Below are 25,393 nucleotides of genomic sequence, written 5' to 3'. Positions count from 1 at the left end.
ACTACAATGCATCAATTTGCAGATTCTGTGGGCATCCCACTACTTTCTATGGTTTCTTTTATCAAGCATAGTTGTGTCTTAAATGTCTTTATCTCTTTAAACACCTGCTTAACCATATTTCATATATTCACTATAATGATGTTATGTTTAGTCACATCTATGGAGGACTGATCTGCCAGTGATAATCAGACTCTTGTGTGTATCCTTTTGTCAACCGGCAAACAAGAACAAAAGCTTATTTACTGCTACCTCTTAACTTACAATTAGTGTATTTAGTTCCAAGTGAAGCCAACTGAGATGTAACAAACCAAGGCATTGTCGTGTCCTCCTGCCCCTTGTCACTGATGCCTGGCACAGTGCTTATAAAGACCTGGAGGTACAGATGCATTAGTTGTGACCAAAGACTGCAAGCAGGACTGAACATTAAGCTTCACTATGGGGAGGCTTGAAATTTCACTTTGGCTTTTAGAATAAAACAACCAGGTCACCAGAGCAAATTCACTACCACCTCAAAAGGGACAATGGAGGATGCAGAGGATGACATAGCAGTTATTGGGATTGGAGCCAATTTTCCTGGAGGTATGACTGAATTATGACTCTGTTGCAAGTATTTAGAATTTCTGTGAGTCAACGTTTGTTAAGATAAATGATATATATATATGTATTATGGTCCATTTTATTTTAGGTGAGGGGTTGGACAATTTCTGGAGGGTTCTGTTGGAGGGAAAGAACTGTGTTGTGGATATTCCGGCGGAGAGGTTTGACACCACTTTTTGGTATGATGCTGATTACAGCAAACCCGGAAAAACACAGACAACCAGAGCAGCTCTTATAGAAGGGTAAGCATTATCTGTTTAGACTAATATTAAGGGTTAATCGTTCTATTGAGAGATGTTTGACTCATGATGGATCTGCTATTTTCATATTTTAGGTTTAATGAGTTTGATCACAAGTTTTTTGGCATTACTGAAGCAGAGGCTGATTTCATGGACCCTCAGCAGAAACTCCTTCTGCAGTGTACATACAGGGCATTAGAAGATGCAGGAATGGCTATGGAAAGCATCAGTGGAAGCAGAACAGGCGTTTACATTGGTGAACACCTTTGATCTATCTATATCTATATTTAAAACTCAATTTTATGCTATACAAATTGTAACACTGTCTTTGTATTGGTGTTGCAGGTCTAATGAACAGGGATTATGAGATGCTCCAACGTAACAGTTCTACTACAATAACCCACTACAATGGCACTGGGACCGCCATGAGTGTGGCTGCCAATAGAATTTCCTTCACCTTTAATCTCACTGGCCCTTCTTTGGCCATTGACAGTGCCTGTTCTTCATCTTTGGTGGCTCTACATTTAGCCTGCCAGGCTATAAAGCAAGGTATTTGGTTCTGTTTTCCCTACAAATGCCACGCCTAAAATCCAGCTACTATATGCATCACATTTAAATGTCCATCTTTCATTTTACTTCATTTCTAGGTGATTGTGAGATGGCTTTGTGTGGAGGTGTCAGCGGTATAATAGAGCCAAGAGTGTTTGTTGCTCTCAGCAAGGCAAAGATGATCTCACCTGAGGGGACCAGCAAACCTTTCTCCGGCAGGGCAGATGGCTATGGTAGAGGGGAGGGCTGCGGTGTAGTTCTCCTGAAGCCTCTTAAAAAAGTAAGTATTGTGTTTATTTTTTACAGTCATTTAATGTCATTAATAAATTACATACAGGAGAGTAGATAGCCTGCTAATGGTGTGACTTTCTATACAAAGGCCATAAAGAACTGCAACAAGATATGGGGTATCATCAGCAAAACAGCTGTCAACCAAGATGGACACTCAGTCACACCAATCACCAAACCCTCCATGACACAACAAGAGGAACTCCTGCGCAGAATCTACTCAGAGTCTGACCTTGCAAATGTCCAATACATTGAGGCACATGGGACTGGAACCCCAGTTGGAGACCCAACAGAGGCAGGAAGCATCTCAAACGTCATTGCTAAAGCCAGACCTCCTGGTTCAGCTACGCTGCAGATTGGCTCTGTGAAAGGCAACATTGGACATACAGAATCTGCAGCTGGAGTGGCGGGACTCATTAAGGTACTCTTAATGATGAAGCATGAGACCATTGTTCCCTCAGTTTTCTACTCAGAAGACAGTGCCAGTGTAGATGTAAAAGCTCTGAGTATAAGTATTCCAATTAAAGCTGAAAGATGGGAGATAGATGGGTCATTAGAAAGGGTAGCCGGGATCAACAGCTTTGGGTTTGGAGGCACAAATGCACATGCGATTGTAAGACAGCACAGACAGACCAACATTCCAACACAGATCCCAAAAGGCTGTCCAAAACTCTTTGTAATATCTGCAGCCTCTGAGAAATCATTTATCCTGTCCATCTCTGATACCCACCAGAGGCTTTGCAGCAATCAAACAGTTGATTTACAGGCACTGTCATATACTTCAGCATGTGGAAGGAGTCATTCTAGACACAAATATAGAAAGGCCTTCCCAACATCTTGTCTCTCCAATTTAAAACTTCAGCTGACGTCCGCATTGAAAACAAAGTTTGAGTCAATAAGGTCTGACATCCAAGTGGTCTTTGTATTTTGTGGAAATGGGGTTGCCTACAGAGGTATGTGCAAGCAACTCCTGGAAGAGGTTCCTGTTTTCCGAGATAAGGTCAGAGAAGTTGAGAATCTCTTCCAGAGTCATAAAAGCATTGGCATTAGTCAATGGCTTGCTGGTGAGAATTATAATGATGATTTCAGCAAGCCACATGTTGTCCAGCCTCTTCTTTTTGCAATTCAGGTTGGCATTGTGGCTCTCCTAAAGCATTGGGGTGTCAAACCTGATGCTGTGATTGGACACTCTGTTGGTGAGGTTGCTGCTGCTCACTGTTCTGGTGTCTTGTCTCTTGAGGATGCTGTTAAAGTGCTGCACCACCGCAGTACTCTTCAGAGCAAGGTCACGGGAGGGAAAATGCTTGTTGTTAGTAATGTGGCTGTCGAAAAGGTATTTAAAATCCTTCCAGTCTTTTCTGGAAAAATTTGTATCGCAGCATTCAACAGTCCCCAGTCTTGCACTTTGTCAGGGGATGCAGATGCTATAGACACCCTCCACCAGAGGTTGAAGATTGCATTTTCAGATAAAAATCTCTTTCTCCATGAGTTAGATGTGCCAGTAGCATATCATAGCCATATGATGGATCCTATTCTGGATGACATTGAGAAAAGTATTGATGCTTTGGCTCCAAACAATGAGGAGTGCAAACTTTTGTCAACGGTGACTGGAGGCAGTTATTCAGATGGTGACTTTAGAACTGGCAGGTACTGGGCAAGGAATATTCGAGAGCCTGTTTTATTTGAACAAACACTGCGTGCTGCCACCAAAGACAAACAATCAAAGAGAAATTTGGTCTTTGTCGAGATTGGACCTCGTAGGGCTCTTCAAAGGAACATACATGAGACTTTGGGAAATAATGCCATAGTTCTGTCCTCTGTCCAGCCAGGGAGAGATTGTGACACAATCTTGTCTACCGTGGCAAAACTATTTGAACTGGGCATCAGTGTGGACTGGCATCAGCTCTACAGGGGTTGTGAGACATTGCCAACAGCTCTTCCAGTCTATCAGTTTAGCAACACAAAGAAAGAATTGCATTTTGAAGCTGTGAGAGAAGATGAATCCTCTACATTTGCTTTTTCTCCTCATCCACTCATATCCCAAATAAAGCAGGGTAACAAAGAGTACACGTGCAACCTCTCATTAGAGACTGCACCATATCTTTGGGAGCATAAAAACAATGGTGTTCCCATTGTGCCAGGTGCGTTCTATGTAGAACTTGCTTATGCTGCAGTAATAGCAAGTTTAAGGCCAAAGAAACCTGTTTCTCTGCTCCAAATCAGTGTTAGATTTGAGAGTCTGTTAACCCTAAGCTCAAACTGTCATCAGTTGAAAGTGACACTGAAACATGCAGAGAATGAGGCTTCATTTAAAATACAGTCTTCTGTCGCAACACATACCTCCGGCACATACAGGTGTATGGATGGCCAACCACTGTTAGAAGAACCGAGCATTTGTCTTGACACAATTTCCCGAAGGTGCAAATTGGTTATGAAGACAAAAGAGATTTATTCAATTCTTTCTCAGGCAGGATTTGAATATGGCTCTGTCTTCAAACAGCTTGATGATGTGCATTTTGGAGATGAATTCAAGGAAGCTGTGACAGCAATTCAAGTCCCTGGTGAACTTATAAAACACCTTCATGACTATTTTATTCACCCTGTGTTATTGGACTACTTCTTGCAAATGACTGCTGTGCTAGCTATCGGACGGGTAACACCCAAGCAGGGATTCCCCTCAGCTATCAGTAGTGTAGCCATATCAGGACCACTACAAGAGGAAATGGTCATGTACTTACGAGTCACTCAAGAGACTCCAGATTTCCTTGATGTATGTGGTTGCTTTTCCACCACAGAGGGTCATGTACTGGTGGAACTTAAGGGGGTGAGGATCTCATTTTTGGGCGATTGCTCAAATGTTCTTCAGTCACGGTTCTTCCACAATGAAATAATTGCAATTCCTGACAAGAGAGACTTGCAAAAAGGCCAAATAAAAGCAATAGTTTTTGAAGACAAACTTGGCATTGCGAAAGGACTTAGGCCATACATACACCCAGAGTCAGCATTTGTAGAGAGCCGGCAGGATTGGATGGCAGACCAGGTTAGAAATGTAGTATTCCACTCACTTAACACCAGTGTGGATTTGGAAAATGTTCTCTTCTTTTGGGGTGTTGAGGACCTCAGTTACTTGTCATCTGAGAAGATACTTGACCGCTTGGTGACTTGTTGTGAGCTATTTCGCCAGATTGTTTTAGCCTTGAAAGAGAACAAACGCTGTTACACTGTCTATGTCATAACCTATAGATCGACAGAAACAACTGTTGACCATGTCAGTCCTGGTTTTGTGCTGTCCGGTATGACAAGGGCTTGTGCAGCAGAGATGATGGGTCTCTCTTTTCACCTGATTGACCTTGCTTCTGTAACCAATGAAGACATTCAAATGCTGGTTCATGTAATTAACAGCTGCAATCAACAAGAGGTCATGATCAGTAAAGGGCACGCATCAACACCAAGAATAGTACGGACCCCCATGAGTTACAGGGCTTTATGTAAAGGTGATATTCACTCAGTATGTGTGAGCAACTTTGTTCTACAGACAACTGATCCATACAGAATGGCTCACTTGTCTGCTATCCCCTACGACACAAATGTAAATCTAGTCCAAGAGAAGTCACTTGAGATTCAGGTAACCAATGTATGTGTGCATTCATCTGATTACTTTCCTGTCACCACTTCACATTTGAACTTTGGCAAGACAATGTATTGGAACAAGCATGCGTCACAGAATTACATGCTTCTCTCATTAGATTTTAACGGCATTGTCACAGCTGTTGGGAAAGATGTTCATAATCTAAGAGTTGGAGATCACATTGCTTCATGTTATCCGATTGCTGCCACTGCAAAGATTATAATTCCTGAAGCTGTGTGCTACAGCACAAAGAGACTTCCATTTCTGAAAGAGACTCCATGTGTGTCTTACTTCATATTGGCATGGGAGATCCTTCAGAAAATGCTGTCTAGGGTAAACCAACCGCTCAGAAAGCTGGTAATTATCTCCTCGAGCTCAGCCTCTGCTCTGATGAAAGTTTTGGCTCTGACAGCAAACAGGTCAGGCTGGAGTGTTTCCTCTCTGCCACATTTCAGAGGACAAACTCTACATTTTGATCAGGGTCATGCATTTGTTGTTCTGCCCCCATTTGATCACTCTTGGCAGGGGATGTATGATGGTGGTGGACATGAGAGACACTTTATTTTTGTATGTAGCAATCACATGTCATCCTCACTCCCAGCAAACATGTTTGCATTGAAGAGTGAACACATGCATGTACATAAACTTGATGTGCCTAATGTTCTCCAGAGAGCCAATCTGCAAGTGCAAAACAGAAATATCTCTAATTGGCTAATTTCATTAGGCTTTGATACGATATCTTTGCCTTTAAAAATTGAGACTTTTCAATTATCAAGCACAAAAGAGCCTCAGACCAATGCAGATGCTGAGTCCTACTTTACAACAAAGACAGTGCAACAAGTTGTTCTACATCACAGACAATCTCACTGTCCATTGTCGGATATCCCTTTGCTTACAAGGCCTGGAGAACTATTTAAACAAAGATGTGTTTATATTGTAACTGGAGGGCTCTCTGGTTTGGGACTTGAGACGGTAAAGTTTATTGCCCGTAATGGTGGAGGTTGTATTGCTACACTGTCCAGAAGTACTCTGACTGAGGAAATGCAATTTGAAATGGAACTCCTCCAGAGAAAATATGGAGTGTTAGTCATGAATGTCCAATGTGACGTTTCTGTTTCGATGCAGGTTGTGGATGCAGTCTCGCAGATTGAACAAAGATTCTCCTCTTGTCCAATCAAAGGAGTGTTTCACAGTGCTGCAGTATTACATGATGCATTGATTGAAACCCTTGATCAGTCCCTTTTCGAAAAGGTGCTGCAGCCCAAAGTGAGTGGGGCTCTAAACCTTCACTATGCAACACTTCACAGCAAACTAGATTTCTTTGTGTGCTACTCCTCCATCTCTTCATTCATTGGAAATCCCTCACAATGTAACTATGCAGCAGCCAATTCCTTCCTCGACACATTCTGCCATTACCGGAGAAACCTTGGACTTGCTGGACAATCCATCAACTGGGGTCCTTTAAATCTTGGTCTCTTGTTGAATAAAGACCACTTCCAAAAGTTCCTGGAGGCAAAAGGGATGATGATAATGGATGTGTGTGACATTCAAGAGGCACTTGAAAAGTGTCTTCTGATGAACAGAGCACAACAAGTCATATGCAAGTTCAACTTCAAAAATCTGAACATTCATGTACTTTCACAAAATGCATCTCTCAGAGAGCGGCTATCAGCCTTAGTGGAAATTGAGCTAAAAGATGATATAAGTAATGAACCCACTGTTCATTTGTCTTCTACACATGGAAGTGTGAGGACATTTGTCAGTGACATCAGTAATGTTAGTGTAGATGAACTTGATGATGACTCAGCTCTGTGTGCACTGGGTATTGACTCGATGTTGGCCATGACTCTGCAGAACAAGATTTTCCAAGAGACAGGTGTGAATGTACCTTTGGTTAGAATACTGGACCCCAACAGTACACTGGCCACTTTGGAAACTATTGTAATGAATAATGGATAATGATATTGTAATGATAATGAATGAGAAAGGGATTTTTGAGAGTGGATTAATTTTAGGTTTTTGTCGTATTGTTCTCATAGCAGTCAAATTGGTTGAAATTCTTTGCAGTTGGCTTGTTTTTACAACATTACAATAATCTTCTATATTTATATGTTTAGTTGTGTGACATCTTGGCTTAGTCACAACTTTTTGAATACAGTGCTGCTTTTGATTTTGATTGTAATGTGTATATTTATGTTGCTGACAGATGTGCTATTGTTACATTTCCTCGATATATTAAGAACCAAGTATTGTTAGTCAGCAGAATATCTTCTTAAATCACAAAAATTAGATAGGAATATAAGATAAGGCTTGTGTTATTTTATGTTTTTTACTAATACTACTACTATAAATCAGTATTGTTTGCATAGCCAAAGCCTGATATAGGCCTAGCTTGTGTTTTTACGCCATGGAACTCCACTGGCATTGTCATTGTTTAGATGTTGCACTTATACCCAATGTTTAGCATTCAAATGAAAATGTCTTGACTTTCAAATTGATTTTTTAGCAGTGCACATTTTATTTTATTTTATAATTTTTTATTATCATTTTGTACATTTTTTGGGGGGCTTTTATTGCCTTCAGTCGACTGTGACAGCTGAAGAGTGACAGGAAAGAGGGAGAAAGAGCAGGGATGACAAGCAGTAAAGGGCCACAGGCTGGATCAAAACCTTGTGCCGGTGCAGCAAACGAACCAGCCCCAGCACATGGGGCGCCAGCTCCACCAGGCAATCATCCAGGCACCCGAGCATAGCTAATTTTTTTACATGTGACCAAACAAAATAGGCTTTCAAAATGAATGTGCAAATTTGGAGCCATTCCTGATCCTTGCGTAAATTGCAATTGTGTAATCTGAAATGTGTAGTTTCTGTGGAAGAATATCAGTAAATAAATCAACCTTATCAAGTGCATAGAGAAATTGGCAGATAATTTTATTGTGTCATAAAGAAGAAAAAAAAAACCCAATAACATTAGATATTTTGTCATGACAACATATAAGAATTCACTGCTGTCACATTTTTAACCTACAGCAAAGGTCATTAAAAAGTACTATGTTGTCAAAAAGTTAAAATGTTTAACATTTGCTAGAAACTCTAACATAATAGATTATGTTTTTATGTTATTTACATGTATGTCCACACAGTGTGATAAATTAGTGGTTCAAACAGCAAAGGTCTTACTAATCATACATACGCCCAACTGAACATTTATGGGACATGCCAGAATACTGTATTGCATGCTTTGTTCTATCATCATCATAAAGGTGATAATCAAGCAGACTCAGTGAACTAGCAGTGATAACAACTGACCATGACCTGAGGCCTGATGACCATGAGAGACAAGTCAATGTAAAATAAGCAGATGAAAGTAAGTTGACGTTAGTATTATGTGGACCGAACCCTGTGACAGAGTTTTAAAATTACAGACAAGTTTTACGTTTGAAATGTATTGAACATTAATAAAATAATAAAAAACAATGTACTCAAATTTACATAAATTATTCACCATTAAAATCATCATTTATCAACAATAATGAATTTCCTTGTTATGCTGGTTGTTTTCATTATGAACATAGCAATAAATATCCATACAAAATTGGGCATGTTTCAAAAAAGGGAGTAAAATAACATATGAACATGTGGCATTAACACAAGAATGCTGTTGTATTGTATGGCCACCATAAGCCTTCTATTGAATCCAATGACAACATTTTCAATATCATAGCATTTATGAATGCGCATTTGTCATTTTCACAATCTGGTAGAATCATCATTTGTGTCTCCAACTGGAAGAGGCTCTGGGTTGTCACTGACATTTTCACCTTCACCTCCCTCAATTAGTATAGCTACCACTGTTGATAGCGTGGCATTGGGGTCCAACAGTTTCACCAACGGCACATTCACACCTCTCTCCTGAAAAATGAGATTCTGCAGAGTCATAGCCTGCATGGAGTCAATGCCTAAGGATGAAAGAGGTGATTCATCTTTTAGCTCACTTTTATCCATGCCAATGGTCTCACTAAGCAGAGAGACAACATACTCTTTTGGTGAGACAGATTCAGTTTGTTTTGTTTGAGAATCTGTCTCTTTGGATTTTTGGAAAGCCTCCTCTACCAATGCAGACAGGCGCATGGTCAAGGCTGCATTTTGAGAGAGGATGTTGTACCTGATGTTTCTGAAATGAAACCTGCAAACAGCTTGTTGGGGTCGATTGAGCACAAGGCATTGCTCCAGACTTTTATGAATCTCAGCCACATCCAACACCATCATCCCTTTTGCCTCCAGAAACCGCTGGAAATGTTCCTTGTTCAAGAGGAGACCAAGGTTTAGAGCTCCCCAGTTGATAGACTGCCCAGGCAGGCCGAGTTTGCGCCTGTACTGACAGAACATATCGAGGAATGTGTTGGCTGCTGCATAGTTTGTTTGTGATGCGTTTCCCAGAAAAGCTGAGATGGAGGAGTAACATACAAAGTAATCCAACTGACAGTGCTGTGTTGCATTGTGCAAATTCAGTGCACCGTTTACTTTGGGTTTGAAAACTTTCTCATAGAGAGATCTGTCAAGGGTCTCAATCAGTCCATCGTGCAAGACAACTGCACTGTGAAACACTCCTCTGATTGGATAACCAGGGAATTTCTGGCTGATGACAGAGAAAACCTTGTGCACAGACTCAGACACAGATATGTCACACTCCATGGTAGTGATGTAGTTTCCACACTGTTTTTCAACATTATGTATGTCTTGCTGCACTTCTGGTGTTGGTTTGCTCCTGGAGAGTATTACAATGTACTCACCTCCTCTTTGCGAGATGAACTTGACGGTTTCAAAGCCCAAACCAGAAAGACCACCTGCCACTATATAGACTGCTCTATTTCGGAAAAGTTGTTTTTTTGTTGGCAGTAGTGGAATGTCAGAGAGTGTACTGCTGACATCTTTTTCCAGAACCACAACAGCCAGCTTCTTTGAGTTGAAATATGTTTGTTGTTTCTCTGGATTAATGCTCTTGATGTTTTCAGATGTCATACTCTGAAAGGTAAAGCTTTCAAGAGCAAATTTCCTGCCCAAGCTTAAGGACTTCAGCCAGTGATAAATGTGAGGCCTTTCTGCTCTCAAGGATCCCTTTTGCAAAATGACTTGCATTTGAATGGTCTGCACACAAACACTTTCCTTTGCAATTTGGAACACATCATGAGCAAGCAAACACTGACTCTGAGTTTCACAGATCAAGACAACATGTTGCACACCTGGAAAGTTGCAAATTTTAGCAATCAGAGATTCATCAAATGGAGGGAGGATGACAAATGCATCTATGTGATTGACATCCACAAAAGAGCCATTGCAGTGCGTGCCAACAATCACATTCCAACCGGACTTGTAAGAGGTGAGTGCCAAGACTTTCATCAGAGCAGAATCAGGCACAGAGGATATGATTCCAAGATTACGCTTGGTTCTGGGCAAGGCCCGATGCAGGATCTCCCATGCTAGCACAAAGTAGGAAACACAGGGTGTTTTTTGAAGGAATGGGAAACGCTTGGTGCTGTAGCACACATCCTCTGGAACTCTGACCTTGCTGGCTGCCACCACAGGATAACAGCAAGAAACGTGGTCTCCCACTTTCAATTTCCTGACATCTTTTCCAACTGCTGTAATAGTACCACTGAAATCAAGAGCCAGTAGCTTGTGGTTTTGTGATGACTGTTTGTTCCAGTACAGTGTCTGGCCAAATTTCAGATGTGTAGCACTGACAGGGAAGTAATCAGATGAATGAACACATATCTTAATGGGCCGAATTTCAACTGATGTATCACTTATTGGCTGGGCCTCCTCCTCAAAGTGCATGGCACTCAGCTGAGTCATCCTGTGTGCATCAGCTGTCTGAAGGATGCAGTGCTTTGACATTGTAGATGTAAAACTGCCCTCTGAACTATCAATAATTTCAGGTGGAGTGCGGACAATGGAAGGTTTCAGAATCAGCCCATCTTTTACCACCAACTCTGGGTACTTGCTGCAAGGACACGATCTTAGGACCTCAAACAGAGCTGCAATATCCTTAGTAGAGATAGCACTTATATCAATCAGCTGAAATAAAAGATCCGGTAGCTCTGCAGCAAATGATCTTGTCATGCCAGCGAGAGCAAAACCTGGACTTATATGGTCTACTGTGATGTCAGATGAACAGTAGGTGATTGCTCTGATGGACTTTGGGAAGCGAATTCGCTTTAGTTCAACAACTATTTGCCGGAAAATCTCACAGCAGCTTGCCAAATTCTGCAAGACAACATCAGCTGTCAGTGAAGTGAGGTTTTCTTTGCCCCACAAAAATAAGACCTCATCAAAGTTTTTCTCAATATCTGTTATATTGAGATCTGCCAAGAGAGAAGGAAACCCATGGCTCAAGATATATTTTGCATGTGTGAAGGAAACGTATGTGGACCTTGAGTCCAAATATTGTTGCAGGCCTTTAGAGATCCCCATAGGGTCACAGAAGACCAAGGCCTTAGGAGGAGGTACAGATGTAATGCCTTCAGGGATGACACTAAAGGCATTATGGTAGAAATACTCCTCAACCACATGAGAGCGACTGCCAAGGTACTTGATTATCACATGCTTAACCTCAACCAACACTCTTCCTTCTTTATCTGCAAAGCAGCCACAAATCTCAAAGTGATCAAGACCCACATCAATTGCTCTCAGATAAACAATCATCTCATCTTGCAAGGGTTCAAACACTGTCAAACTCCCTATTTTTGCTGGAAATCCTGGTCTACCAGCAAAAATGTGCTCTACTGTAACTGGGAGAAGTTGCATCAGAAAATCCAGCATAACTGGATGAATGCAGTAATCATGCAACTGAGACTCCAGTTCTTCTGGAACTGTGACAACTGCAAAGGCCTCCCTGAGATCTTCTCCATAGTGCACATTCCCCTTATTCTTGAAGACATCTCCATATTGAAAGCCTCCTTGAGAGAGATACCCATAGAACTCCTGAGAGCTCACTACAGATTTGCATCTTTTGTAGATGGAGTTTAGAGAAATGCACTGCTCCTCAATCGGCCTCTCTTTCTTTGAAACCACTGTGCCTGATGCATATGTTGCAGATGGAGAGAGCACGATGAACCTAGTTTCTTTCTCTGTTTGTTCTAGTTGGACTTTCATTTCAGGTGAATGCTGGGTTAAAACAAATGGACTGTGAAAATTGACACTAAGTTGTAGTGAGCTGAGCGGTACTTTCGGTTTGGCACTGGCCATGAATGCAGCCAAACCCAACTCAGCATAGAAGGCACCAGGGATGATGGGTATATCATTGTGCTTGTGCTCTTTCAGGTAGAAAACAGAGTCAGACTTCAGATCACAGCTGAAAACATTGCTTTCACTTCCTGTCTGACAGAGCACAGGATGGTTTCTTGCTGTGTTATTCTGTGCTGCTCCAATGATAACATCTCTGTCTGAGCAATCAAACTGGTATTTTGGAATAGACAGTGGCATTGTCTCATGTCCTCTGTAAAAAGTATTCCAATTTACATGGACACCCAGTTCGAACAACTTAGAAACAACAGACATTATTGTTTCATGATCTTTCTCTGGCTGCACCGATGCAAGAACAGCAGTGCTATTACCCAGAGATTCCATGATGTTTCTCTGTAGTGCCCTTCTTGGCCCAATCTCCACAAAGACTGTATTCTTCTTACCTTTAGTTGCTGACCTTACTGCCTGCTCAAAAGCTACTGGCTCACGAATGTTTCTGGCCCAGTATTCTCCTGTGCAGAAATCACTCTGCTGGACTTCCTTGCCTGTCACTGTTGAGAACAACTCTGTGTCCAGATCATTCACCTGTAAGGAGCCAATTGTCTCCTTGATTCCTGGCAGAACTGGGTCCATCATGTGGCTGTGGTAAGCAGCAGGGACATCAAGTACACGAAGGAACAGATTTTGACTGTTGGTTGAGGTGCTTAGCTCCTTATGGAGGCTCTCAATTGCATCTGCATCACCTGAGAGGGTGCAGGACTGCGGGCTGTTGAAAGCAGCAAGGCAAATTCTATCAGAATAAGGAGGTAGAAGAGCAGTGACTTCTGATACAGCCATATTGCTGATCACAAGCATCTTACCCCCAGTGACTTTGCATTGCAGAGTGCTGCGGAAATAGATGACTTTTACTGCATCCTCAAGAGACAAGAGGCCAGAACAGTGGGCGGCTGCAACCTCACCAACAGAGTGTCCAAGTATTGCATCAGGCTTGACACCCCAGTGTCTGAGTAGGGTGGTAATGCCAACTTGGATAGCAAAGAGAAGTGGTTGAACAACATCTGGGTTTTTGAAATCACTACCTTCAAACTCACTCTCAAGAGTGTCCAAGATGTTCAGTGTACTCAGTCTTTGGAAAAGTTGTGCAATTTCCTTGATCTTATCTTTGAATACAGGCTCTTGTTTTAGTAGCTGTTTGCACATCCCATGGTAAGTGACACCATTTCCACAAAAGACAAACACTAACCTTGAATCTGACTGAGACTGGCTAATATTTTTGCCCACAGTGGCACTTAACTTCTCTTTAAGATCAGCTACAGATGAAACTGCGATGGCCTTTCTGTATTTATGTTTAAGATGGCTCCTCCTACAAGCTGATGTGTACAACAAGGAATCTAGGGCCACTTTGTTACCTGCTTCTAGCTGTTTAATTGTTTCTTCCATCATCAGAGTAAGAGATTTTGGTGAATTTGCTGACAATACAAAATACTTTGCCTGTTTACCATCATTCTTTTGCTCAATGTGGGCCTGTTTGTGCTGTTTGACAATGGCGTGTGCATTTGTACCCCCAAAGCCAAAGTTGTTTACTCCTGCAATTCTTGCACCAGAGGCTTCCCACTTTTCTGCTTCCTTAGGAACTTTAACGTTCAGGGATTTGGCATCTACACTGGCAGTCTCTTCAGAGTAGAAAACTGAGGGAACAAAGGTCTCATGCTTCATCATTAGGAGAACCTTAATGAGTCCAGCTACTCCAGCTGCAGATTCTGTATGTCCAATGTTGCTCTTTACAGAGCCAATCCGGAGTGTGTCTGAACCAGGAGGTTTTGCTTTAGCGATGACATTTGAGATGCTTCCTGCCTCTGTTGGGTCTCCAACTGGGGTTCCAGTCCCATGTGCCTCAATGTATTGGACATTTGCGACGTCAGACTCTGAGTAGATTCTGCGCAGGAGTTCCTCTTGTTGTGTCATGGAGGGTTTGGTGATTGGTGTGACTGAGTGTCCATCTTGGTTGACAGCGGTTTTGCTGATGATACCCCAGATATGGTCATGGTCTTGTATAGCCTATAAAACAACAAGACTAAAATTAAACAACAATGACAGTATCATGTTTTTAAGACTGATAAGTGTGTCATATTGGTATACAATGACAGCGGAACTAAATATTGTAATATTTAGTCCAAATTATGTCAAAAAATACTTTGGACTTTGGAAACATGAATAACAGGAACAAGGAAGTTGTTCACTCATTTAACATTTATGGGTATTGTTTAGACTATTTAACTGCTTAGTCGCCTAATATCTGATATGGTCAGTTAATAAAAAGGAACAAATGGTGGCCTATCTAAATGAGGCCTCTCTTTACCTAATTTTAGGTTCTATCACTGGGCTTCTCAAATGAGACATAGGTAAATAGCTAAATCAATATTCAAAAATTTAGAAATGATAGGGTGTACATCATTATTACTATTCGATTTACCATTTACAAGATCATTTTGTGGTTAATAAACATTATGGGATGATGGGATTTCTATCATTTCTTACTCCTGTGGTAAATAACCCTCGCTCCCCTCCCTCTTGCTGAGACACTGGATAAAGAGGTAGCAGGAAGTATGGATAATTAATTCGAAAGGATATGTTGGATGGATTGGCAATGAAATGTATGTATGTGTGAGTATGGATTAGAACAAGCATAATTCTTTTAGATACTTGCAAATGGGAAGTTATGTTTATTAGGTTCCCCTCTATAGAAGGAACGTGGATATTTCCTGAAAAATTACTGTGCCACTATACTTAAAAAGACATTACAAGTTATTTGTACATGGAAATGGTAAAATGGGAGAAGATGGATACCAACATCAACAGATGATTATAGGAATCAGATTTTGGGACCATATTACGTAAAGATTAATGGGAAACAGTTTTACTAAATCCAAAAAAGATAAGTTGCTCAATTATGTCTCATAAAATACAATTTGCGATCATCCATAAACTGGATGTTACCTGGGTTATAAGATACAAGTATGAGCCTGATTGTTCTATAATTGGTCCAAAATGTAATATTGGCAAAGCTACATATTTCCATGCTTTCTGGGAATGGCCAAATATTGTGGAATTCTGGAAAAACCCAGGCATCTGTATTTTAGATTAGGATGATCCAGCAAAGCATGCTGTCAGGTATAAATATAATTAAGAATGTGTTGGTATCCTGTAAGGTTATGTATTCTTCAAAGGTGGATTGGTGATAATATATAAAACTAAAAACAGATTGGACCATTGTATATGATCATTACTGAATTAAACAAGCTTGGTGTACATATATGAATTCTATTTTTACAGTAATCCCTTTTATTGAATGAGCAGCAGTGTATGCTTGATTATGTAATACTACTACTAATAATAATACAAAATATTGAACAAGAATAAAAAAGGAAAGAGGAAATATTACTGTTATTATTTATATTCTTACCTTTTTCAGCGGCTTCAGGAGAACAACCCCGCAGCCCTCCCCTCTACCATAACCATCTGCTCTGTTGGAGAAAGGTTTGCTGGTCCCTTCAGGTGAAATCATCTTGGCTTTGCTGAGAGCAACAAAAACTCTTGGCTCTATTATACAGTTGACTCCTCCACAAACAGCCATGTCGGAGTCGCCTGATAAGGTAAAACACAGTTCATAATCTCACACAATAGTATTTTTTCTAAACATGCATCCTTATAATTAAAACCACAATTCCAACTATTCACTGTAGTTAGTCAAACTGTACAGACCTTGTTTAATGGACTGACAGGCAAGATGAAGAGCTACAAGAGATGATGAGCAGGCACAGTCTATGGACAGTGAGGGCCCAGTGAAGTTGAAGATGTAGGAGACTCTGTTTGCTGCAATACTCATGGCAAGCCCTGTGCCAGTCCAGTGGTTGATCACACTTGGGTGCACGTGTGCAGCATTTGTCTCATAATCTCTGTTCATCAGACCTATGATAAAAGCAATAAAACTGGTAGAAACAGTATGCATATGGCGGCTACTGCAGAAAGATTATTCATAGTCAGATAATTCAGAGAACAGTAGCAAAAATCTGACGGGAATTTAAATTGTAAATTGGAATTTGATCCAGCAGAAAGAAATTGCATATTAGTCAACATGGAGCTGTTATTCCTAATATTACACAAAACTATAATGACATAGACAAAACATTTTTACTGACCAAAAAACACTCCTGTCCTCGTCCCACTGGCCTTCTCCATAGGAATTCCAGCATTCTCTAAAGCCCTGTAGACACACTGAAGGAGCTGTTTTTGTTGAGGGTCCATTTGTTCCACTTCACTGTCACTGATGCCGAAAAACTTGTGGTCAAATTCATTGAACCTGGAAACATTCAAAATCATTACATCAAATTTAGTGACTTAAACATTGACCATAATTTAATATTCTAATTGCTTTAAAGGCTTTAATTGCCTAAAGGAAAATTACTTGACCTTGTAAAAACAGCACCGTTATTTAATCGGATGCTGGTTAAGTGCAGGCAATGAAATGAAAAAAAAAAAAAAATGAATAAGGGGCTTTCCACACATAACTTGGTTTGGTAAGTAAAGTTTTAAGTTGGGCCTGCCCCTGCTTCATTCACGAGTTACACAGTTTATCTATATTCTCCCATATTTATCATTGTCTGTTTCACTTACTTATTGATCATGTGTTAGTTTTAAAGAGCATTTCTTCAAGAGAAAATGACATCAACAATCCTATCCATATTTCTTTTTTTTCACAAAAAAAGACACACTATAAAGACTATTTGAGAATGTCCAAGGAATGTTCAAATGTCTCAATTACCCAGTTTAAAGAGAACAATCTAAAAGTTTGGGGCTACAAAGAAATGGACACACGGCCTGTTTTCATTTGCCCATGAAAAAAAAAAGATGGACAAAAGCTAAAAAACGAAATAATATAGAGATATAAGAAAACAGACAAGTCTATCTACACATATTTACAAAATGCATAGGCCTGTCTACATAGGTTGTATAATCAAGTTTAAAGACCATACCCATCAATGAGAGCAGCCTTGGCTGTACGGGATTTACCCGGTTTGTTGTCATCAGGGTCATACCAGCCGGCTAAGTCAAATCTCTCTTTGGGAATTGGCACAGAACAGTTTCTCCCATCCACCAGAACCTTCCAGAAATTGTCAAGCCCTTCCCCTGTTTGGAAATATATATAAATATAATTAATAGTACTTAAAAGCTCAATTGTGATAATATAAATTGTAGCAGGTAGCCTAGGAGATAAATGTCCACTGTTTGTATTAAGCATTTTAGAACTGCATAATTCCCCTGATTTGCAAATTAAAAAAAATCAATGGTGAAAAGGGTAGAACTTGTTTTATTAAATGATGTACATAATTTGGCCACAGTTACTTAATATGAACTAACGACATTATTTTTACTCTTTTACAATTACCAGGGATTAATTTTACTAACCCCAATGGAGGTTGTGTCTCTCCAGTGAGCACATTTTAATCTGCTGATTTAATAATGTTGGAATATTAGTTTTTTTGTTTTTTGTAGTTTTAGTTTTTCAATTTTCTTGCAATTAGATTCAGAGATATTATTCACTTATCTTAATTCACATTCTGAAAGATAGAGATAAATCTTTAAATGGCAAATTTGTCAATAAATTATTAAGAAAAAAAAAAAAAAAAAAAACAAACCAAACCTAAATTCAAATTGCTTACCCCCTGGGAAATTGCATCCAATGCCTACCACTGCAATACCGTCTTCAGCTTCTTCCATTCTGACTGAACATCACTGAGAAAGAAAAATCAAAAATCTTTACTGCATCATGTCAACATCTTGCTGTCCTTCAGGCAACATCCCATGCAGAAATAAATGTGTTTAGCATTCTTTAAAACTGTAATTAGTCCAGTTATTACATGCACCAGTGCATCCTTACATCCGTACCGTTTGCCTTTTCCCTCAGTGATGGTATCACTGCCAGACTTGCAGTTGATTCTTATAGCCAGCTTCTTTTCTTTATTAAACATTAATGAATGATTGTATACGTGGCCATGGAGATGAAGGACTTCAGTGCACACCATTTATGGCGCCTTGCAAATGATTAGACCAAGTTTAATGAGTAAATCAATATGTCATCAAACAATGGGGTGACTCTAGGTCTTGTTCCACTGAAGGTTACACCCTAACTAACAATCAACCGGTCAATCAAGGAAACCAAGTTTAAAATGTTTCTATTGGTAACATTTTCAAATTAAACCTCACAACTATCTAACATTAATCTAAAAATAATAATTTACAACATTTTAAATGAAGTGTTAAGAAATAGGTTAAGTGTTTATGAGTCAACAACGTTATCAATACTCCAATGCATTATATAACACATACAACACATGTTAAGTAAGAGTGTAATTTTGCTTCCATTAGCTTTATGTTTCGATAAGATATGTTAAGGTCAAAGCAGCGGAAAATAACCTTTTCTGATGTGTTTACGAGGTCCAGTAGACTCTCTGCTTCTTTTCCTATACATTGCAATGATGGCCATGAATAACAATGAATGAAAACTTACCTTACTACACATTATGCAACTAATAATTACTCCAAATATCATAGAAACAAACAAAGACCATTTGTACAGAGAAGTTCTTTTTCTACTGTAGCGTTTGAGTTTTTCTTAGCTATTTAAGTCAAATTAATGATTTCACTAAAACCAACTGAAACGGCCTCATATTCCATGATGTTATTAAGTTTTCCGTTTGATCCTTTGCTTGATAAATGGAGATTTATAAAAGGCTTCATAAAGCAGAATCAAAAAACACCTGCTTATCTTTGTTTTTTACTGCGCTGCGGTCACAGAGATCATACGGTGGCATTAAGTTATTAACTGCACTTGATTTTATTACTGTATATCAGAAAGGTGACAGAGTTAAGATGAGGGCAAAAGTGTTGCTAGTAATACAATAAATCATCAGGATCAGAAAGCAACTTTAGGCTACAACAGCACCTTTACATTGATTCTCAGATGGTACCAAACGGGCTCCTGAGGCTTTTATGTCGCAACCCATAATATCAAAAGTTACATCACATTTTAGTTGAGAGACGCTGCAGTATTTTATACTGAATTAAATGCAGGAAGAATGTCTTTTGATGGGCCCGTGCCAAAAACCGTCATGTTTTCAAAATAACTGGAGTAGTTGCTTCAACATTAATTTTAAGGTACAGAAAGAATCCATGCAACAATAATCAATCAATCATTACATTTTACATTAATAAGACCTTTATTCTCCAACATATACCCTATCGTACAATTCTCTTTGTTTTTGAGTGACACATTTTCACAGTTAAGATAAGAAACTCAGCTAATGACAGCAGATATTGAACCAAAATAGTGTAGAAGAGATGCAGCAGTATATCACAGTGAAAATTCCAGAAATTTTAATATTGCTTTGTCATGTTGTGGTGCTGACTGTTCACTCTTTCCAGTGTAAATAAGTATGTAGTTGGATATTTTTTTTTACCAAGAGAAAATCTTTGTATCCAAGTAATTGAGATATCAAGATTGTGCAATTAGGGCCAAAAAAAAAAAAGGATGGAGTGTAACGCTTCTGTTTAATGTTAGAAAATACAGAAAAACTTTTGAAACATGCAATATGTGGACAACCCCACAGTCGGACATTTTATTTTATAATTATTAAAGTATTAAAGATTGTAATCATTTTTATAAATCGTAAACAATTATACAATTATTTGTTTAGTACTTTCTTAATTAGAAACAGCGGCATGTTGTACAAATACTGTATGATAGATTGAAACACAAATGCATACAAGAACAAAAGAAAACACATTCCTAAGATAATGTTTTGGACATTATTTCTTGGCAGGCTGTATTAGTGACATGAGATATATTGCACCAGTTAGTACAGAAACAGAATGTGAACTGAAGGATTTCCTCATTCCCACGTTAACGACAGCAGCTGACAGCTCAGCTCCCACAACTTCTGCGCCACGTTGTCGTCTTTACCAGCCGCTGAGCATTCTGCAGGAGCACAGTCGCTGCAAGACACGTTAGAGGAGTAACTTAAAATGGATTGCTTTCATACATCGAGTCTGGTCTTTGGATGTTACTTCAATGCACAGACAGACAACTCTAACTAGACATTACTAGCCCCGAGAGTGTGTGGCTAGTGTTGTTTTCACCTTGTGAGTAGTGGTGGTGGTAGTTCCAGCTACAGTAGCAGTTTTGAATACTTTGCCAAGTCTTAATATGTCTTTGGACACATTTTGTCAATACAATAGCATCACAACCATGCAAGATGTGTGTAGTTGAGATCAAAATGAGTTTGAAGATGGGTGTGGTCTGACCCATGAGTACTGTACTTAAGTAATACTAGTAGTAATAACAGCTGAGTATTAATGGGTATGTCAAGATGTTCTCGCAAGATGGTCTGTAGTGTTAGACTGAGTTAATAAATCTTTTACAAGTATCCCTCTTCAACCAGTTTGGTTGCTATGTTGTATATTAGGCCATTGGTTCCAAACCTGAGGTTGGGAACAGGATTAACACAAAATATGTTTTATTTCAGGATTCTAAACATTATTCAAAGAAATCAATGTCAAACACAGCTGAATGTTTTCAGCCATTATCTTGTTACTCCCAATTATCTTCTTCACCTCCCCAATGGAATCAGATGTTATTTATTGTAAATGTATGATTGGTTGCATTACACTGTCTTTGTGTTTAGTGTACCTGTAGTATCCACCGCTCTCTTTCTCCAGTGAAGGTTCCACTGCGCAGTAAATGGACGTCTGAGCTCCCTGGGCAGAGCTTTTGGTGAAAGGACTGACCATCTTCATGACAGCCTGTTGAGGGCCATTCAGATGACGCCATAAATCTGTCTGGACGACTCCGGGGTGAAGAGAATATGTTGTCACACCTGTGCCTGAAATAGAAGTCAATACGATTACTGTACAGCATTAATAAAATGGTATGAAATAATAAAAAAAACATACTTTTCCACCTTACTTGACAATTGTGTGTTCTCTTAAAATGTCTTAAAATGACTAATTATGATAAAGTATAATGCACACCTTCGAGCTTCTTAGCCAATGAGCGGGTGAAGAGGATGTTGGCTAGTTTGCTCTGAGAGTAGGCTGCCTTTTTGTCGTAACTCTTCTCACTGTTGATGTCCTCCAGGTTGATGGAGCCCCAGGAATGAGCCATGGAAGACACAGTGATAATCCTGGCTGGTGCTGACCTCTTAATCAGGTCAATCAACAAATGTGTCAAAAGGAAGTGACCTGGAGAACAAGTAAATTACTTTTTATGTTCAAATTCAGATAAACAGAACAGAAACAGAAAGATGATAATATTACAATATATTATTAATAATGTAAATTAGTGCTCCCCAGTGGATTTCACTGGATTTCTTGGACTAAAAAATGAACTGGACAGCTATAAAATAAAGAAAGCATCATATTGGATCTCATTAGATTTCCATTTCATAATTTCAACCTTTTCTTACCTATATTAACCTGGGTGTCCAGATGTCTGCATGGATTTTAACTGACCATATTTACAGACAAGGAAGTTAAAAGTATTAAAACTCTGTAACCTTGTAACCTTGGCAGGGACAAATGTTCTGATGGCAGGATGATAAATGGTTCTCTTTATCTCTCATATTTGCCTTATCAGACAATAATACAGCGAGCTCTAATACACCAATCAATATTTAACATCAAATGGATATCACTGTTAAACAGTAAAGCATAATAGAGGGCTATTTACAAATTAAAGTGATCTTTGTCCCAAGTCTATGCATGTATTACTTGTTATAATTTAATAAAGTTAGTCCAAAAATCTGTGGTTTTACCATTTCCAAAGTAAGTCACGGCAAAAGCAGAGTACTGTTACATTCAAGATACAATATTAGATCTAATGAGAACACAAGTTGGCAGCTGCAGGAGATGAAAACGTGTACGTCTGCCTCCAAGTGGACATTGCATGTAGGTGTGGGAATAGTTTTGAATGCCCTGATACCTCCCAGTTGGAGACGTGACTGGTACAAGTGTGTGTACAGTGCAAGCAAATATTGGAGCTACAGTGCAGAAAATCTAAATAGTTCCAAATAGTTATAGTTTGTTCTGCTTACATAAAGAGCCAAGTTCATTTAAACCAGATTTTAAAATATATTTTTGACCAACAGGATATCATATTACTAATAACTAAGTTGTCAAATATTAAGAAATCTGTAAAAACAAGGCACCACTTCAGTCACACTCTAGGTGATGTATTAAGTGTCCATCACTAATCAGGTAAGAGACTACATAGTTTTATTTACCCATGTGATTGACACCGATCTGCATCTCAAAGCCATCTGCTGTTTTCCCATAAGGACAAACCATTACACCAGCATTGTTGATGAGGATGTTGAGTTTGGGCTCTCCTGCAGAAAAAATAATAAAGAAGTAAAATAGTGTGTTTAAAATCCTTTCATGTGTACAGTTTTCCAAAGGAACATACTGTTTGAGCATACCTTTGTTGATGGCTTCAGCGAATTCTCTAATGGACTTGCTATCTGATAAGTCAAGTTTCATGCAGACAACGTTTTCGTTGCCCGAGCTTTCAATGACTTCTTTCACAGCGGCCTGGGCTCTCTCCATGTCCCGGCACGCCATGATGACCTTTGCGCCTAAAACAGAAAAATAAACCGCATAAGCAATGTCTGTGTAAACATGCTGGTTTTTCTGTATACACTCACAGACACATACCAAAACATGCACGCAATGTGGGTGAAGAGCACCCCCTCACGACCAAATGTGCACATGATGTGTTTTGAATTTCATTAAGGGGAATTTAGAGACTTGGACAAAAGATAATGACAATTAATATTAACCAATTTGCTAGGTTTTTAACAAGATTTAGCAAAAAATTAAGAGTTTAAAACTCCAATTTGTGATGTCACGTCGATGTAACATGGGAAGCAGCTGCATGAAAAATTAATAGTTACATTTAAATTAAATCACAATAAAATGTATATTCTTATTAAGCAGCTGCAGAATTTACTCTCTTAAATACATCACTACAGTCGACATCTGTTATGCACCCTTATGGATATACACGTGTGTGTTTATACATATATGTCTGTCTTTATATGGCACTTTGGGGCAAAACCTGTTTGCTTGCTTGAAGTTCTATATAAATGATATAAACTGAAACTAAAATAGGCTAATACGTAGTTACTTGTTACCCCTGCATGCCCAAATATAACACATATTAGGCTTCACAGATAATTAAATAGAAAATATGAAAGAAGCGACAGGATTTGCATGTTGTAACTTGTAATTAGAGCCGAGCATCGAACTCCAACACTGTCTGAGTACAGAGCGAAATGTGTAACATCAAAAGCTGTCAAGTACCCACCGTTTGCACAGATTGTTTAAAATCATACTAATACTAATTTATTCTTAAATTGTTCATGATTTAGTTCCAACATGCTTATCAGATCTCCTGATTCTCCAGTTTGCTCATGAACTCTGTAAAGAACTTAAGGTATGAAATGTGCTATATAAATAAATGTGCCTTGCCTATTCTTTAATTGGATATTTCATCATTTAAATAATACTTTTGTCAATTTTAGACTGCATTTTATTTAGTCCCAGTTCTTGTATTGAATGGAATATTTAAGATAACATATTTAATAAAGAAATTACAGCCATTTTGGAGAGGGGAAGTGTGCACCACTTCATACCATTTGTAAAGCGTCATCTTTTGTTCTATAGAGCTTTATCTTTTATACACACAACCTACTTCCTGTGCCCAGCCCAATTTATTTGGAGCTGGAAAAATGTCACCATGACAAAGCAGAAAAATAAAAGAAGTGATTTAATAAAAAAAGAAAACAAGAAATGCAGTGGGTTTTTTTGGGGGGGGTGTGAGGATGAGTCAGACCAACCTCTCTTCGCCAGGTCGATGGCTGTCTCTTTGCCAATGCCAGTGTTCGCACCAGTGATGACCACAGTTTTGTCATCCAGCCTCTCAGCAGAGGACCAGGAAGTCCGCCCGAAGAAATTTCTGGGATGTTGAGAAATCACCACAGTTACTCCTCTGACTCAACCCACAATGTTTGTGTAACACGAACAGTGACAGAGCAAACACATGCAGAAAAACAAACAAACAAACAAAACAAACAAAAAAACAAAACTGGTTTGCCTCAGTTTGTCTCAACTAAAGCGAAGAAAACACACTTTTATGAAGTATTATGTGGCATTTCACTTGTTAATGAAGTTATCTAGAATAAGGCTTCTGAAAAATGAGACTTGAGCATAACTGAAAGTACAAACAGAAGTTATTAAGACAGTTATTAGGACAGTATTTTAATGAATTCAGTCCTCACCTTATAGCCTGCATCTCGCTTTACGACAGCAGACTAGTGGTTGGCTGTAATTGGACCTTTAAACCTATAAACAACTCTTTAAACCTCACAATCAACAGCGCCAAGCTCCACAAAACATCGGTGGGTTGAAAACTGGCGATGCGGAAGCGTCACTGAGTAGTAATGTTTGATAGCCCGCGATTTCAGCCAATCGGGTGCGACTCCATCGCTCTCAGGCAACACTGATTGGTTAAACGTCATGTGTGGGCCCGCCCTTTGTGTTGTACGTGTTTCATTAATAATACAGGTTGCACCGGATAGGTGGGGAGTCCTCCCTGCTGGTCAGGGTTTACAGTAACTACAGAAACTACAATATTTAGTCATATAATATAATAATACTAATACTAACAATAATACTACTACTATTGTCATCAGGGACTTTGTCAGCTGGTGTGAGCTCAACCAGCTTCAGCTAAA

The 25,393-nt window shown here is 39.3% G+C and overlaps 3 protein-coding genes across 3 annotated transcripts; 1 reads left to right on the top strand and 2 right to left on the bottom strand.

Annotated features, from left to right (window-relative positions):
* Positions 1–445: 445 nt before the first annotated feature.
* On the top strand, positions 446–7,336 carry pks1 (polyketide synthase 1). The gene is made up of 6 exons (XM_051411321.1): positions 446–579; positions 686–839; positions 932–1,092; positions 1,182–1,385; positions 1,484–1,665; positions 1,765–7,336. The coding sequence occupies exons 1-6, from the start codon at positions 522–524 to the stop codon at positions 7,258–7,260; spliced, it is 6,255 nt and encodes a 2,084-aa protein (XP_051267281.1). The 5' UTR covers positions 446–521; the 3' UTR covers positions 7,261–7,336.
* A 99-nt stretch (positions 7,337–7,435) lies between these two features.
* LOC127369816 (uncharacterized) lies at positions 7,436–18,323 on the bottom strand. The gene is made up of 6 exons (XM_051411551.1): positions 18,305–18,323; positions 17,579–17,732; positions 16,745–16,905; positions 16,308–16,514; positions 16,009–16,190; positions 7,436–14,603 (listed from the first exon to the last, which is right to left on the bottom strand). The coding sequence occupies exons 1-6, from the start codon at positions 18,321–18,323 to the stop codon at positions 9,051–9,053; spliced, it is 6,276 nt and encodes a 2,091-aa protein (XP_051267511.1). The 3' UTR covers positions 7,436–9,050.
* Positions 18,324–19,803: 1,480 nt separating this feature from the next.
* On the bottom strand, positions 19,804–25,113 carry rdh12l (retinol dehydrogenase 12, like). Its single transcript, XM_051411057.1, has 7 exons — positions 24,938–25,113; positions 24,497–24,615; positions 23,078–23,233; positions 22,883–22,987; positions 21,633–21,842; positions 21,292–21,484; positions 19,804–20,597 (listed from the first exon to the last, which is right to left on the bottom strand). The coding sequence occupies exons 1-7, from the start codon at positions 24,949–24,951 to the stop codon at positions 20,495–20,497; spliced, it is 900 nt and encodes a 299-aa protein (XP_051267017.1). The 5' UTR covers positions 24,952–25,113; the 3' UTR covers positions 19,804–20,494.
* Between the last annotated feature and the right edge of the window lie 280 nt (positions 25,114–25,393).

Source organism: Dicentrarchus labrax, unplaced genomic scaffold (assembly GCF_905237075.1).
Source record: "Dicentrarchus labrax unplaced genomic scaffold, dlabrax2021, whole genome shotgun sequence".
NCBI lineage: Eukaryota > Metazoa > Chordata > Actinopteri > Moronidae > Dicentrarchus > Dicentrarchus labrax.
The sequence above is the reverse complement of the archived record's forward strand: the minus strand, read 5'-3'. Positions and strand labels throughout refer to the sequence as shown.